General features: G+C 54.2%; 3 protein-coding genes and 1 long non-coding RNA gene across 16 annotated transcripts in view; 2 read left to right on the top strand and 2 right to left on the bottom strand.

Moving 5' to 3' along the window:
* MYRF (myelin regulatory factor) overlaps window positions 1-11,874 on the top strand; it is a 68,696-nt gene extending 56,822 nt beyond the window's left edge. For 5 of the 10 annotated variants that reach the window (XM_080403816.1, XM_080403812.1, XM_080403814.1 and 2 more), the window contains 9 exons: window positions 165-233; window positions 914-994; window positions 2,863-2,948; window positions 3,172-3,333; window positions 4,120-4,413; window positions 4,991-5,078; window positions 5,394-5,468; window positions 5,621-5,723; window positions 6,278-11,874. In XM_080403816.1, the coding sequence (XP_080259942.1) occupies window positions 165-233; window positions 914-994; window positions 2,863-2,948; window positions 3,172-3,333; window positions 4,120-4,413; window positions 4,991-5,078; window positions 5,394-5,468; window positions 5,621-5,723; window positions 6,278-6,514 (1,195 nt within the window). In that variant the 3' untranslated portion in view covers window positions 6,515-11,874. The remainder of the gene's footprint in view (window positions 1-164; window positions 234-913; window positions 995-2,862; window positions 2,949-3,171; window positions 3,334-4,119; window positions 4,414-4,990; window positions 5,079-5,393; window positions 5,469-5,620; window positions 5,724-6,277) is intronic. The other 5 variants (XM_080403815.1, XM_080403811.1, XM_080403817.1 and 2 more) reach the window with 3 other exon arrangements.
* On the bottom strand, window positions 64-6,365 carry LOC308070268. 2 transcript variants are annotated; one of them, XR_013930688.1, is made up of 5 exons: window positions 6,138-6,365; window positions 5,603-5,775; window positions 2,155-2,322; window positions 1,325-1,854; window positions 64-386 (listed from the first exon to the last, which is right to left on the bottom strand). It is a non-coding gene; the product is annotated as an uncharacterized lncRNA (long non-coding RNA). The 2 variants fall into 2 exon arrangements; XR_013930687.1 differs by having other exon boundaries at window positions 64-1,854.
* Window positions 11,748-12,896, bottom strand: TMEM258 (transmembrane protein 258). 3 transcript variants are annotated; one of them, XM_080403920.1, is made up of 4 exons: window positions 12,773-12,896; window positions 12,538-12,647; window positions 12,273-12,446; window positions 11,748-11,894 (listed from the first exon to the last, which is right to left on the bottom strand). In XM_080403920.1, the coding sequence occupies exons 1-3, from the start codon at window positions 12,773-12,775 to the stop codon at window positions 12,320-12,322; spliced, it is 240 nt and encodes a 79-aa protein (XP_080260046.1). In that variant the 5' UTR covers window positions 12,776-12,896; the 3' UTR covers window positions 11,748-11,894; window positions 12,273-12,319. The 3 variants fall into 3 exon arrangements, with proteins under 3 accessions (XP_080260046.1, XP_080260048.1, XP_080260047.1); XM_080403922.1 differs by having other exon boundaries at window positions 12,281-12,446; XM_080403921.1 differs by having other exon boundaries at window positions 12,299-12,446.
* A 4-nt stretch (window positions 12,897-12,900) lies between these two features.
* Window positions 12,901-15,556, top strand: FEN1 (flap structure-specific endonuclease 1). Its single transcript, XM_080403879.1, has 2 exons — window positions 12,901-12,986; window positions 13,602-15,556. Exon 2 carries the CDS (start codon window positions 13,603-13,605, stop codon window positions 14,749-14,751), a length of 1,149 nt encoding a protein of 382 aa, XP_080260005.1. The 5' UTR covers window positions 12,901-12,986; window position 13,602; the 3' UTR covers window positions 14,752-15,556.
* The last annotated feature ends 49 nt before the right edge of the window (window positions 15,557-15,605 follow it).

Raw genomic sequence — 15,605 nt, 5'->3', positions numbered from 1 at the left:
CACAGCCTGGGCTGCCGCTCCGCTGCCGTACAGCTCATCGGTTCGGCCCGTGCCCTCCGTGGGGTGTGCTTTCATGGGCTGAAAATCCCTTGGAAGCAGATCAGCACCGTGACATGTCCCTCGCCCCGTGCACATCCTCAGCTTCTCCCTCTCTTTTTTTCCAGCGTGGTATCCATGTCCACACTCTATGTGCTGAGCTTGCGCAGTGAGGAGGACCTTGTGGATATCGATGGGTAGGTATTTCTGGGCTCTGTGGGAGGGATCTGGTGACTGGGGGAGTCTGAAGCACAAAAAGCGGCCGCTGCGCTGAGCACGGTTCCAGTCAGTCAAGCTGTAAAGCCAAGGAAACGCATCCACACATCCAAGTCTGACGTCAGTTAAGCTATCTGGAGCAAGAAATGAGGAACAGAGAAGAGCAAGAAAATACCCTTTATTTGGCTGCTCACATACCCACTCGTGGCCAGTCTGCATGCTCTTTGGATGCCTCTTCAGCTGGACTAAACCAGCAGCATCCCACTGACTGCAGTGGGGCTGGACCGGTGTGTACTGGGCAAGAGTTTTCCTCTGCCAAGTGTCCTTAGTGCAGAGAGAGCAGAGGGAACAGCCTGGCCGGCGTGGCCACGGGCAGCCTGTGCTGGGCATTCAGCTTTGGCACACTTCACCCCTGTTGGGAGCTCACGTGACTGGATAATGAGTCTCTTTTTTTCTCTCTCTTTCTCCCTGTCCTATTTCTCTCCCTCCTGTTCTGGTTACATCTCTCATCCAACTAATTTTCTTTCCATTGTGTCTTTAATTTTCCCATTCTGGTCTTTTCATTTCCATTATCTTCCATATCCTTTTCCATTCCCTGCCCCATCCTCCTCATCTTCTACCAACCCATCTTTTCTTCTCGTTTCCCTTCACTGTCCTGTAGCTCTTTTGCTGTGCCCACTGCCTGTCTCCTGGCCCTCTTTCGGCACAGGGGTCCTGGGGTCCCGGTCGCTCTATGTCCACGGTATGTTACTGTTTCATTATACTGTTATTGAATTGCTGCATCCCTTCTCTCAGTTCCTCTTCTTTTTATCATCTGCACTGCAGAAGACCAAGAATCTTAAGCAAATTGAAAGCAAAGAAAGAGGACAGCAAGTGGGACTCCAGGAGAAAGGATTATGGACCCCATGAGGAAGGGGAAATTAGGTTTAGGAGACTGAAGAACCTATTAATCAAAGGCTAAATGAAGAAATAAATACAACAGGTAGAGCAGGAGCAGACAGTTTGGAAGGAGCGGAGGGAATATTTAAAAAGACTGAAGACTTGGAAGAATTAGCCAAAAAGCTGCTCTTACCCTCTCTTCATATGTGAGTAGCTTTATTGTGGAGGGTCACTCTCAAGTACAGGACATCTTACTGTGCAAAGGAAGGACAGAAAAAAACCCGAAATTATTTATTGTTTTGAGCCATCACCGCCAGGAATGTTTTAGAAGGTACCAGCCGAGGGAAAGCTGGCTGAGTTACTCATTAGGTGCAGACCTGCAAAGCACCTCCGTTAGCAGGACCTGCAGGGCTGCTGCAAAACACCTCCCTTAAAGCAGCCCCTTCCGTCTGCCAGCGCTCTTTGAGCAGAACACTGCACGGAGAGAGGTGAAAGGCACAAGTAATGTTTTCTTAAAAGAACTCCACAGCAGAGTGTTTCACAGGAAGCAATTTTAAAAAGTAATTGCTTGTGGGATGCAAGATAAAGCTATGCATGGGAAGTGTTGACAAGGCAGTGGAGGAACGTGAGGGATAGGGGCAGGTTTCTGGCTGGGGTGAAGGCTAGCTCCAGAGGCTTGTGCCCATATTCCCTCTGGGAGACAGGCATTGCATCTCCTTTCACCTGAAAAAGAAATACGTGTAATCAGACAAGTCTTGCAGGTGACTAAGTGGTACTTTGATGTCTCTAAATGAGTGAAAGCTCTGTTTATCTTTTGAGAAACCTTGACGAATGCTAAGGGGACTGGCAAGACATGGGTACAGGACAAGGCAGATGTGGGACAGCTAACACTGAACTGCTCCTGTGCCTGGGCAGGGTCTGCACAGGTAAAATCATGAACATTTTCGTTAGGAGCTCAGTAAAAATTTCTGCTCAGTGGAGAGCTACAGTATGTGAAGGCAAGAGCCTTGGTTTATCCCATACCTCTGCAGGCGGTAGCTGGTGCCCAGGAGTGGTGTTGCTCTGGGCTCCCTGTGCAGATGTGGGAGAAAAGCAGTTGGAGGCAGCGGTTCCTCCCTTCCACATCTGCCTCACCCTCAGGAGATGGCTGTGGTGTCCTCAGCTCAGGTCTTGGTAGCTCCAGTGAAACACCTGAAATTACAGGGGATGAATCTGGGCAGGATTGTGTGTGTTTCTAAAAAACAAAGTGCAGAACAGTCTGTCCCAGGGAGATAAGGGGCACCTCTCTTAGGGAGCGGTGAGTGCTTGGAGCCCGTTATGGCCTCACATGTTGAGACCTGAGCGCATAAATCCACCCCAGAGATCACTGTTGTTGGAAATCAAGTCCACTGGGTACACCCTGTTCCACAGTGAGCATCGAGGGAGCAGTGCTGGTGTCCTCTGAACTAGCTGGGACTTTTTCCTGCCAGGTGTGGGACAGTCACACAGCCTGCTGCGACATTTCCTAGCTCCCCTTGCTCTCTTCATGGCTTATGTGCCTCTCCTGCCCTTCCTTCCCCAGATCACTCCAGTCTGTGCTCCTCCTCACCCTCGCGCTCTCAGCATCTGCTCTTGCTCCGTGTACCTGGTCCCATCGCCCCACTCACCGCTGCAGCTGCTTCTCTCTTCATGTACAAGTGACACCATCACCACCCGTGCTAGAGGTTTTCACCCTATTTTCCTACATTTCAGGTCAAGCCAGAACTTTGATAAGACGCAGATGGTGCGATCCACAGCTGCGTCGGACAAAGCCAGCAGCAGGACCCCCACGCAGCACGGTAGGTCACAGCAGGGCAGGCGAGTGATGGCAGGTTGTGGTGCAGGGTGGTGAACGTGGCTGCTCCGCCATGCCGAGGGGGCTTGCTGACGCTGTGCCGTCTTCATGCCGTAGGGCCGGGGGCTCTGGTTTTGTGGAAGGGATGCTGGGGGCACATGGTGCTGCTCTTGTTAGGTGCCTCTCGCCTTGACTTACCCGGTGTGTTCCTGCTGTTTGCCCTGCAGTCACAGGGGACATGCATGACTTGGTCTTCGGCTTACCTGGTCACAGCGTGCTGGCCTGCTTCAGCCCACCATGTTTCTCCACATGCTGCTCTGCTGCTCCCACCAATGTCTCCTCTGTTGCCCTCTCTGAGACCAGCCCTACTCATGCCACTAACCGGACAGGTAGGTACCAGCCTCAGCACCACCACCAAGGTCTGTCTTCCCATTGCATCACCTTGTATCCCCAGCCCCATCCCACCTCATGCCTTGCCTCTGCACGTTGCAAGAAGGACGTGCCACCTGCCCTTCAGAACGTGCCTGGTTTCCTCCACACCCGCTGCCTGGGTTGAGAGCTGCTCCAGCAGGCAGCTGTGGGGCAGAGCAGGACTGCCGGGCTGAACAGCCTCTGCTGCCCGCGTGGCACGGTTCAGACATCCGTGATCAGGTAAGTAGGGGCTGGAAGGTCCTTGGACCTGCCTGCTTTGCCAGCACAAAGTCCTGAGAGGAGACGCCAGGCCAACCAGCATGCCCAAGCAGCTGTACTTTGCAGTGTGACCTTCCCCTCTGCTCGGAGCAGGGTTCTGGGAGGCCAGGCAGTGTGCTGCCCAAGTGGGGCGTTTGCAAGCTCGCTTGCTCCATCATCATCGCTGTTGCAGGTGGAACAGCACCTCAGTCTCTGCAGAGCCGTAACACCCCTGGAGTCACACCTTAACCTTGCCTTCGACACTGTGCCCTGCCGGAGCACGGGGCTGTGCCCCGTTTGCCCCCACAGCCGGTGTGGGGCTCCTGCCAGCCCCTTCGGGCACAGAGGCTGGGAAGGCTCAGCCGCACACAGAGGGGGTAATACAGGAGATGACGTGGGGCCAGGACAAACCCAGAGCTGGTAGCCGTTCTCTCTGCACTGGCCTTGGAGGCTGGGAGTGCTGCCAGCCTCTCTGCCTCAGCACTGCCTTTCCCTTCTCTTCGCAGACCAAAGTCAGACCTCACTCCTGCCGGTGACAAATATCAAAGCCAAATCCAGGGGCATCACCGGGAAAGCGACCTCCTACACCAAGTGGCCAAAGACACCTGACAGGTCTCAGAGCTTCGGCAGCCCCAATGCCAGCCCCTCCTCCCCCTTCACCCACATCCAGGGCAAATCCAAGTACATCTCCAACCTCTCGCTCTCCCGCAGCAACTCCCCACTGGGGCAGGCGCGGCAGCAGCGCAGCATCAAGCAGCCGGTGAGCGAGTGGCCTCGCACCGAGGATCCCAGCACGGATGGTAGGTGGAACCTATCTCCTGCCCTCCGTGCAGCAGCACTGTGGTCCTGAGTTCTCTCCTGGGGTATCCTCAGCCAGCCGGGACTCCTCTGCCCTGCACAGCCCTTGCTGTGTCCCCAGCCTGTAGCCTTTTTACCCCCAGCTCTCCCAGCGCGGCCACATTCAGCCTGCAACCCTGCCCCTACTCCCCCATGCTGTCCTACGCATTCTGGCCATATTGGCCAGTTCCTGGTTCCCTTCTGAGGTTCCTGTACCCACATCTCCATTCTTACCCCCATCTTGGCTTGCTCAACCGCATCTAAATCAGATTTAGAGGAAGAAACATGCAGATTCAGCCACGCTGGCAGCAGAGAGAAGGGAGCGTGGATGACCAGCCCTTGGCACAGTGTGGGGCACCCCCTCTCTGGGCTCTCCGTGGCTGAGCATGGTGTTAGTGCAGTTCTGCGGCAATCTGACCCCCTCTCTGATTCCACAATGATAAGAAAAGGTGCTCTCTGTGCCAGGCAGCCCTTCCAGCCCTTCTCACTTCAGCTGACATCCCTGTGCTGTTCCTAAATAGCCTGTTCTCCCACCCACAGGGCCAAGCCCAGTGCTGCACTCCATCCGCATCGTGGAAATCAATATGGCCATCCAGCCCCAGCACTGCGTCACCGTCGACGCATGCAGGTGAGTGAGGCAGGGCTGGTGGCAGCACTGCGGGAGCGCCGGGGCAGGAACCAAACGGGTGGCTCCTGGAGCCTTGGGTGGCTCTGTCACCTCAAGGCAGCTCATGCTGTACCCAGGGCAGAGGAGCTGCGGCTCCGAGTCCTTCCCTCAGAGTGCAGGAAGAGTGTGTTTGGTGATGAGCTCATCCTTGGGAACCAGCCTGGGAAGCCCTCCTTTCTCAAGTGTCATCCCAACGGAGACCTGGGGGCTATGCTGCCCATCTCACAGCCACCCAAAATGCTGCAGCGAGATCTAATGCTCTCTCTGTGTCTCTAGGACTGGAAACTTCACTTACCGCATCCCTGTCAACCAGCTCACGGCAGCGAACACCAACCTGACCCTGGAGATGAAGTGAGTGGATGGGGCTCATCTCTGGGGCATTTCTGTCCCCTGCAGCTGGTGGGGTACTGTGCCATATGGCCATGGCATCTCCTGCCTGAGCCGGGAAAGACGACGGCAGCGACAGCTCCCTCCCAGGCTCTTACCGTGTCTTATCTCCCCAGCTCCTCCTCCGCTGTGTCCGTCTCCCTTTGTGGCCTTGTCTCCAGTGACCCCTGCCAGGATGCTGCGAGCGGGAACAGCTCCACCGACGCCACAGACGCACAGGTAGGCTCACAGAATCCACACGTGAGGTGTCACCCCAGTGTGCCACCGATCCCTACAGAAAGGGACTAGAGCAGCCTGGCTGGGGCAGCGCAGCAGTTGCTGGAGGGAATTCATGCTCAAACAGCCATGCTCTGCACTGGCTGGTGTCAGCGTACTGCAGATGTCCCTGCACCCGCCAGCACGGAGGTGGCTAAACCTGATAGATGTGGTCACTCAGAGGAAACCATCCCACCCAACCCCTTTGCAGATGAGCCCCAGGACTGTGGAAAAAAGACCAGGCTGTAAGATGCCGTAACGTGTCCTAATGAAACCCCTTCAGGGGGATTTTGCAGGTCTGCATGTGCAGAGCCTGCATCAGACCCTTCCTGCCCTCAGGTACCTCCTTGCCCCTCTCGGTGCAGCTCCATTGCTCACCTTGGAGGTGCTGGTCCTCCAGAGACAGCCACAGGGTCACTCAGCAGCACAGGGTTGTGCATTTTCTTGCCGGTCTGGCCTGGGAGAACATCCCCCAGTGCTCAGCCCTGATCTCATCCCAGCTATTCTTTCTTCCCCAGGAAACAATGCACCGTTGGCCCCTTGTGATGATGTCTTTCCGGGAGTTCACCTACCACTTCAGAGTAGCACAGCCTGTGAGTACCAGCAGCTGCTTTGTCTTTCCCCTTGTCCAGGGCCGAGTGGGTGGAGAGCAATGGCACCGTGGCAGGTTTAGGAGCCACACGGTGCTGAGAGCCTCCCACAGCCTTCTCCAGCATCGTTGTCGTCTTCCAGTTACATGGGTAGCAAGGGTGTGATTTTTCTCTGCTCCAGCACATAATTCGGGCACAATTCCCCCTCAGAGCATGTGTCCTACCTGCCTCTGTAAGCTCTTTTTCTCGCTCTCTCACAGGACCGAGCCAACTGCAGCACTGCTCCCGAGCAGATGGGACACCTTTTCACTGACTATTACTTTCAGTTTTATTGGCTCTGTGAGTGAGTCCTGGCAGCACCAGTGCCCTCTGGTTGGAGAGAGGAGGGAGACTGGTGACACTGGGGAGACTCCTGTACACCTTCCTCCACTAGCCCCCAGCCCCACCTTACCCCTGTCTCCCGCATGGGGCGTGGAGCTGGTTTGGTTGTGGCTGGTGACGCAGGCGCTGAAGCACAGCACGCGCAGAACATAGGACCTAAGCCACAGAAACACAACCAGCCCCCTGGTATCTCCCGGGCTCACCACGCACCGACTCCCACCATCCCACGCTGCCCTGTCCTTCCCTCATGGGGATGTTTTTGTCCTCAGTCACTTCTCCCTCCCCTCGCAACACTGGATTCAAAAGCATTACACTGGACTGAACGTGGACGGGTCTGCCACATCCCAGCGCGCGGATGGGAGCTCCATCCTGTACCGGCCCAGTGGTCCCAGATGTACCACACATCAGTTCTTCGCAACACTGGAATTGCTCAACACTGGAGCCCTTTCCAAGAGCGAAACGCTGGAGTTTGGCCTGGAAAGGAAGGCTGTGCCTGGACATACTGGAAGTTGTACACTGGAGTTGCTGTTCCTTCTAGTTGGCCCAGGGCCATCCCCCGCCCCACTCCACAGACCCCCGGAGACCCCCAGACCTGCAAACGGACTGTCCTCTGTGGACAACAAGAGAAGGTGCAGCTTCAACATTAGCCCTGTCTGTCCCCCTCCTCACTGTGCTCTAACTTTCACCATATCCATGTCTGGATGGATAAACTCAAGAACCCCACTAAAGATGCTGCTGAGGCTGTGCCCAGGCCAAACCACGCGTGGGGACACTTGCCATCAACCTGTGGGAGAAAAAATTACCCTGAGTTATCTACACTAAGCGTCGTGGGACCCATTTTTTTTTTTTCATTTGGCAGCAATGTGTGGCCTCTCGCAGTGTGTGGAGCTGCCTGGTTGGCTGTCAACGCAGCCACCTCTGCCCAGATGTGCAGAAGAGAAACCACTGGCAAAGCCTGGTGTGCCCTGCAGAGCAAGGCTGAATCGCTGGGGACATATGATGTGGCTTCACTGCACCCCCTGGCTCACAGATCTCCACCAGGCACTGAGGACGCTGATCATCTCCCACAAAGCGGGGGAACGGCAGTGACTGTGGGCCCTTGCTGTCACTGTTCTCAGAAAGCAGTTACGTTCAGTGTATTTTGGGTATTTTACTGTTACAAGTTCTTAACTTGCTAAACTACTGAATTTTTTTTTTTTTTTTAAGCCGTATAAAAATGGGTCTCTTAATTTTGTCCCTGTTGAGCTACGTGTGTCTCGCATAGGAAACCAAAGGGGGCCACTGCTAAGCTCCACATTAAAGTTTGACTGCTACTGCGGTGCTGGGACATGTCAGACTGACTCACCAGCGCATGCACCCTCCTCCCCATCCTGCTCCAGCGCTTCTTGCTGAAAAGGAGATATCTGCGTCCCTGGAAGCTGAGCCACCACCAGGTTCTTATGTCTGAGGTGCATTTCTCTAAGGAAAGAGCAGCCACCGCTGGGGAAGGTGAGGGGGAAACGCCACTCACCAGTCCCAAAGCACGCTCTAAAGCTGGCTTCAGAGAAGAGCATGCCTCGCCCCTGGCAGCACCACCACTCGACGTACACAACTCGCACCAAACTGGTTTAGGGCAACTGCATCAGGCTCTGGCTGCTGCATTTTGTTGCCTTCAGCAGAGACAGATGCAGGAATCCCTCCCTCTGCCAGCTGCAGGCCACGCTGTTACCAGCACTGAGGAGCGCGTGGCTGGCTCCGCTGCTCTGGAGAAATAAGCTGCAAAGACATTTATTTTACCTAGAGATGGTTCCTGTGCACGTCTCGTGGGACCCTCCGTGGCCTTTTCTCCCCAGTCTGGGCAGCGATTTTCTCTCCTGGCACCCATTTCAGAACTTCTGAGCTTGTCCCAGCAAAGCAGCCACAGCCCTCCTCACGACATTGCTAGGAGCTGGCATCTCTGCCACCAAAGCTTTTTATTTGTAGGGTGGTTTCAAGGTCAGGTTTTCACGCCTACAGGCAGCAAACACTTAACTACACGTCAGTGATACTCTCCAGTTACTAAAATGCACTGAAACCTGGGCAGGCAGGAACCAGTGGTGAGCAGGGAATGCCGAGCAGCCAAGCAGGAGTGAAGCTAGGGGGCTACCCGGCTTTGGGGAGCTCAGCGGGAAAGCAAGAGGTCCCAAGGCTTGGGAGCACCTACACACAAGCAGGTCAGCTCCATGCTCAGCGGGATTCTCTGTTCCTCCCTGCAACTGGGAAGGAAACCTTCCGATGTAGCTCTCCGGAGAGGCCGCTCGGTGCTCTTCACCCGACCTGAGCTTTTTTGCTTTGCCTTAAACTGGGAAGTTCAACTTTCCCTGGCAGCTTTTTATTCTCCACTTGGCAATCAGTGGCCCAAGTCTGGCATGTCTTTATTCAGGTGAGCGATGCCACATGCTCTGCGACTTCTGCTCAGCTGAGAGGTAGCCTTCTCAAACCTGCTGTTTTCCCCTGTATGGTCGAGCTGGGCTAAATGCCTGCTCACGCATTTAGCCCTTGAAGAGGTAATGGGCAGCCAGAGCTGAAAGCACTGCCTGCAATCACCACCACCAGCCCACCCCCTCGCTGGTGGTTTTGGCTGAGGTCAGCCGAGACCCACAAGAACATCGCACTCTGCTACAGGGAAAGCCACTCCTGGAGGGGAGGAATCAAGCAATCACTAGAAACATGCTAGCAGTGGTGACCCAAGAGGAGATGGGAGCCTCTCAGGTATCCCTGCGATGCTTAGCCACGGGGGTTTACAAAGGCCCCTGGCAAACCAAGTGCCTAAGGGCTACAGCAACATCTCTAGTGCCTTTATCTGCTAACAGGACAGCAGAAGGGAACAGTGGTTTCCCACACATACGTAAAATGCTGCGTGCCTCAAACAGTGGCCAGTTAACTTAAGAACCGAGATGAGGCAACACCTGAAATGCAATGCTGGCCCTACCTACGGTGCAGCTGTTTCACAGGAGAGCAGTACCGGGCTGACAGCAATCCCTGGTATCAAAAGAGAGGGGTTCCGAATGCAGTTTTTAGTGTCTTACATCACAATAGTATCCTTTGACTCAAAAAGGATATCACGAAGCATATGCCAGTTCCACCAGCTGCAGCACAGCAAAGCACAAACAAGCTCAGAAGGGGTTTGTAATTCTTTGAGGGTCACAGGATTGCTTCTAAGCCCGTGGAAAACAGCTGTTTGCATAGACTCCCCCCAAAGGTGTCTCTGCCCTAACCGAAGACACATTCCCCATCCCCAATCAGTCACAAGAGAGTTAACAATCAGGCCTTTCCCCGCATGAGACGGAGGGAGCTCTGAGCCAATGTCTCCAGCCACACCACGGGGGAAAACCCTTTCTTTCCGCTGGAAACCAGACGCTTCATCTCTCTAGACATTCTTGGCAGGAAGGAAGACAAGTGTGGAAACGAGGCCACTTGCCAAAGTTTGGCTGTTTCAGAGTTTGTTTCAAAAGCAAATTCACAAACATTCTGTCCTACTGTTGGAGCTTAAAGCCTGTAAATAGAGACTATGCCACCACTGCAAGAATTAAGAAAAAAGAAAAAAAGTAAAGCACTAATTTTTTTGGTTTAAATGTTGCTGTCACAGCTTTAATCACTGTATATTGCCAGCAAGTTTGTAGAGTCGCATTCTTAGCAGGTATTATTGATTATCGGTTTTTATTTGTGGGGAACAAGCGTGGTTTCCCTCCTTCCTTTCTGATTTATATTTATATTTTGCTGAATTTGAGTGCTGAGTCTTCGCATTCCCCACTTTTTTTGTTTGGCTTATTTAGACTTTGTTTTATGCTGGAAGTAAATATGCCCATATAAATAAATATATAAATACTGCTTTGTATCCAAGGACGGCTCCTGGCGCGTTCCTCCCTTGCTACGAAATAACAGCCTTTCAGTTCAATAGCTATAAAACCACTTCCCACAAGACAGAGGAACCCCCGTGACATTCATCGGTGGGTGTTTCCGGACGTGCCCATGGAGGGTCCCATCTGGGTCAGAACAGCCCCAGCCCGTGGCTGCTCACCGCTACACAGCATGCTTTAGAACAGGTATTAAAAAACAAAGAGCTCTCATTGCTCACGTTTCAAGGTCAGAGGCATCTAAGAGTATCCGCAGAGGGAAAGCTTCCTTCCCAAACAGGAAATTAGGGCTTTAAATCTGTAAGCTACCTGTGGCATTTCTGATTTTGAAATTAATTGCTTTGAAAGCTGGGCTACACATTCAAAGCCCCCTATGAAAATAGTTATGAATGCCATAAACAAACTTCTCTTTTATAGGCAAGGCAGTTAATTCACTATTTAACTGAAGAGCATACCCAGTTACAAGATTATTCTGTCCTGTACCTCTCAAGCATTCCTCCCAAAACCTCATTTCCCACAACCACAGCTTGTGTCACCCACTGCGGTGCCCACCAGACAAACATTATTCTTGCTTTGCACCTGAGACACCACACCAGCGCACTACCAGGCTGCTTCACCCAGGCCAAATGATTCCTCTGCCCAGCCACTGCTGCCACCCACGTGCCTCAGGAGCACGGAGCCTGGCAAAAAAAACCCAGGACTGGGTGTTTTCATCAGCTTTATTTCTAACACAGGAGGTCCCCAGCATGCACTGCCGACAGTTAGTAACTACCTGGGAATGGTCCCTGCCGCTCTCCACTTTGCAAGTGGCCCTGAGCACTACTGAGCCACTCAGCTGCTGGCTTGGGATGAGAATGGGCACAGCCTTCCAGAAGAAGAGCGAGGGGATGTGACAGTAATAAAGGCTGAGGGATTAGAAAAGCAGGCTTAGGAAGAAGCAGGAAGCATTTGATTTCTAGAGTCTAGCTGAGACAGGGCATAGGGGGGCACTGAAACGCTTCTGGGCATACACAGCTATGGAAATCTATGAAAAACACTGGGCCCATCCTAAGGCACATTGATTTTGTGCCAATATCAAAGCAGTCTGGAAAAGCCAAGTGAAAAAATAAAAAGTATGTAAAAGACAAACCATGAGTCCAAAGGCAGGTGCACCACAGAGCCAGCTTTATTCAGGTTTGGTTTGCTGGGTTGGCAAAAGTCACTCCGCAAGAGCACAGTCCATGCCTGGTGCGGGCTTTGATGTTGAAGTATAAAAGAAATATAAAAAGAGTTTCTGCAGGGCTGCCCACCTAGAAACAATGAGAGATGGAGAAGGTCAGTAAGATAGCATTCCCCAGAGCCAGACTCTGTGGCTACCAAAGCCACAGAGCAAAGGCCAACACCCAGCACACGCAATTGCTTGCTGCCTCAAAGAGGGACACAGGCCCGTTCTGCCCGTGGTTAACAGCCGGGCACAGCAGCCTCCTACAGCTGCCCAACGGCTGCCACACAGCTTGGAGCTGCAACGCTAAAGCCGAAGGGCTGCTGCTGGGCTGAGCGCCCAGCCTTTCACACATCCTTTCTACCCCTGAAGAAAAATGGCTTTTGTAAAGATCAGCCGTCACCGGGCTGCATCCCCCTCCCCCCCCCCAGGTGCAGGCAGAGCATGAAGACCTCTGGGCGCTTACAGACATACGGATTCATGAGACAGTACCGGTGCTCCTCCAGCCGGGCCTCAGACGTAGATACCGACCCACAACAGCAGGAAGAGAACGCCAAAGCCCATGAAAAGCGAGGCCACCAAGGAGATCAACAGCTCCTTGTAGATGTCCCGCGTGTACTTGGTAGAGGTCACCTCGTAGCTGCAGCGTGGGGGTTAAGGCGGTAACGGAGGCAAAGCCAGGCGAGGAACCCCCCCGCCCCTACCCCGCCTCGGCTCCAGCCCGGGGATACACGAAGAACCAGGCGGTGAAGAACATGCCGATGGCCAGGAGCACCACGGTGAGGTGCGGGAAGACAGCCGGGTTCACCGGGCTGGTGTACCTGCTCATCGCCTCCAACTCCTGCGGGGACACGGCGGTCAGCGGCGACGCCAGGGGACGCGGCTGGGACGGGACGGGACCGGTCCCGGGACCAGCCCCGGTCCCGGTCCCGGTCCCGGGACCAGCCCCCGGCCCCCGGCCCTCACCATCCCGCCCAGGCCCTGGTTCCCGCTCCTGCGCCGACACGTCGCCTCCGCTCCCGCCGCTGCCCGGCCCCCCGCCGGAAGCGGAAGGCAGAGCGATGGCGGCGCGTACCGGGGTGGTGGGCGGGGCGAGTGGGAGCCGTTCGCGATTGGCTCCGCCGGCTCCCGGCGGGTATTGCGGCGGCGCGCGGGAGTGGTGGCGGGATCGAGCTGCAGGGTAATGGCGGGTGGAGGGGCTGACGCGGGCCAGAGGGATAATGGCGGCTTGGAGGGGCTGAGGCGGGGGGTAATGGCGGCTGGAGGGGCTGAGGCGGGCCTGGGGTGGGTATCTGTGGGCCGAGAGAGGCCACAGGAGAAAGAGGGGTAACGGTGAGGCTGGGGGAGGCTGTGATTAGAAGAGGAGGATAAGGGCGGGCCCTGAGGAGCGGGGGAACAGCAGGCTGGGGGAGGCCGAGGTGGGAAGAGGGGTGCGGGTTAATGGTGAAACCAGGAAACAGCGAGGTGGGAACGTGGGGTTAATGAGACCTGGATGGCCGTATGGTGGAGCCGGGAGAGGCTGAGGTAGGAGAGAGGGGTAATGATAGGCTTGGGCGGGGGATAACGCTACGCTGGGAAGGCTGAGGTGGGGGCATAATGGTGGGCTGGGGCTGGAAGCCTCATGATGGCAGCCAATGGAGAGAGACCACAGCCATGGGGTAATGGTTTGCAGGGGAAGCTGTCACCTCCCTGTGGTTCCCCCTACAAAGCTGGTACACCACAGCCCAGCTGTTAACCCCCAGCACCTTGTGTGGGCAGAGGCTGATCCCAGGATGATCCCTTTTCTGTTTCCCAGGATGGGAATCCACGGCTTGGCCAAGCTTATTGCTGATGTGGCTCCTGGTGCCATCCGGGAGAATGACATCAAGTCTTACTTTGGCCGGAAGGTTGCCATAGATGCCTCCATGAGCATTTACCAGTTCCTGATCGCCGTGCGGCAGGGTGCCGAAGTCCTTCAGAATGAGGAGGGTGAGACCACAAGCCACCTGATGGGCATGTTCTACCGAACCATCCGCATGGTGGAGAATGGCATCAAGCCGGTTTACGTCTTTGATGGCAAGCCCCCACAGTTGAAATCAGGGGAGCTGGCAAAGCGGACTGAGCGCCGGGCTGAGGCAGAGAAACACTTGCAGGAGGCTCAGGAGGCCGGGGAGGAGAATAACATTGAGAAGTACAGCAAGAGGCTGGTCAAGGTGACACAGCAACACACTGATGAGTGCAAGAAATTGCTAACGCTGATGGGCATCCCCTATGTGGAGGCGCCAGGGGAGGCTGAAGCCAGCTGTGCTACCTTAGTGAAGGCGGGGAAGGTCTATGCAGCTGCCACAGAAGATATGGATTGCCTGACCTTTGGCAGTCCCGTGCTGATGCGGCATCTTACTGCCAGTGAGACAAAGAAGCTGCCCATCCAGGAGTTTCACCTGAACCGTATTCTGCAGGATCTAGACCTGACCTGGGAACAGTTTGTGGATCTGTGTATCCTCCTGGGCTGTGACTACTGCGAGAGCATCCGCGGCATTGGGCCCAAGCGTGCTGTTGAGCTCATCAAGGAGCACAAAACTATTGAGAAGATTGTTCAGCAGATAGACACCAAGAAGTACCCGCTGCCTGAGAACTGGTTGCACAAAGAGGCCCAGAAACTCTTTTTAGAGCCTGATGTGGTCAACCCCGACGCTGTTGAACTGAAGTGGACCGAGCCGAATGAAGAGCAGCTCGTCCAGTTCATGTGTGGGGAGAAGCAGTTCAATGAAGACCGGATCCGCAATGGGGTCAAGAGGCTGAGCAAAAGCCGGCAGGGCAGCACGCAGGGCCGGCTGGATGACTTCTTCAAGGTGACAGGCTCCATCACATCAGCCAAGCGCAAAGAGCCAGAGACCAAGGGATCAGCAAAGAAGAAAGCCAAGACCAACAATGCTGCGGCCACAAAGACCAAAAAGGGAAAATAGCCAGACTGGCCAACCACAAACCCCTGCAACTGTGGGTTTTATGCTCAACCAGGAATTTTAGGTTAATAACAAACAGTCATCTTTCTGTCCTGCATGTTAGTGCTAGGGAGGATGCTGCTAACATGTTTCCCGACAAGGCTAGGTTAGTGAATCAGATAAGTGTCTTCCTGCGCAGCAGTAGTAACATATGAGGCTAGGAGAGAAGAGAGCTGAAACCACTGCAGCATCAGGGCATGGGGGGGGGGGGGGGGGGTGAGGAGCCAGCGAGTCACATTCAGTAGCAGCATTCATTGCTTTTCATCGGTTTGAGACTTTGGATGAGGAGACCAGAGGTGATACCCAGGTTGTGGAGTTGAAGGGAGGTGCTGATCAAAAACACCCTCTCTGATTTAAGAAATAAAAAGTGGAACAGCTATAGTGAACTGGGTACACATAGTAGCGAGATTTCTGTCTGTCACCATCCAGAAAGAGGTAGGTGCAAGCAGCAGAGGCTGAAGGAGAAACTGGGGAGATGTGCATGGAAGGCAAGCTGGAGTTGGGAAGGGGACTTGAAATTAAGAGGTAAACTTCTCTCTTTAATGGATATTGGGTGTAGGTTCTTTCTTCCTTTATTGTAGTCACTTTTCTTTGTTTTTTTAAAAAAAGAAATTGTAATCCCAGTTCCAGCTAAGTTCTGGTCCACTCTTAGTGCACAAACTGAGGAGAAGCTGAGCTGAGCCTACAGCAGTCCAAGCCTGAATTTTGCTGCTAGTTTCTGTTTTATGTTTAGAAAGAAAAATGTCAATAAACCTTGGATGGAAGCATATTCACTCCCTGATGTCCTGAGGCATCCTTCCACATTATACACAGAGACA

The sequence above is a fragment of the Falco punctatus genome, assembly GCF_963210335.1.
Source record: "Falco punctatus genome assembly, chromosome: 10".
In the NCBI taxonomy this organism is placed as follows: domain Eukaryota; kingdom Metazoa; phylum Chordata; class Aves; order Falconiformes; family Falconidae; genus Falco; species Falco punctatus.
The sequence above is the reverse complement of the archived record's forward strand: the minus strand, read 5'-3'. Positions and strand labels throughout refer to the sequence as shown.

Coding starts and splice junctions, on each gene's coding strand:
- TMEM258 (XM_080403920.1), bottom strand. Junction 12,447..12,537: donor TTCACCGCCTGGTTCTTCGT/GTATCCCCGGGC, acceptor CCCACGCTGCAG/CTACGAGGTGACCTCTACCA.
- FEN1 (XM_080403879.1), top strand. CDS start 13,603: ATGGGAATCCACGGCTTGGCCAAGCTTATTGCTGATGTGGCTCCTGGT.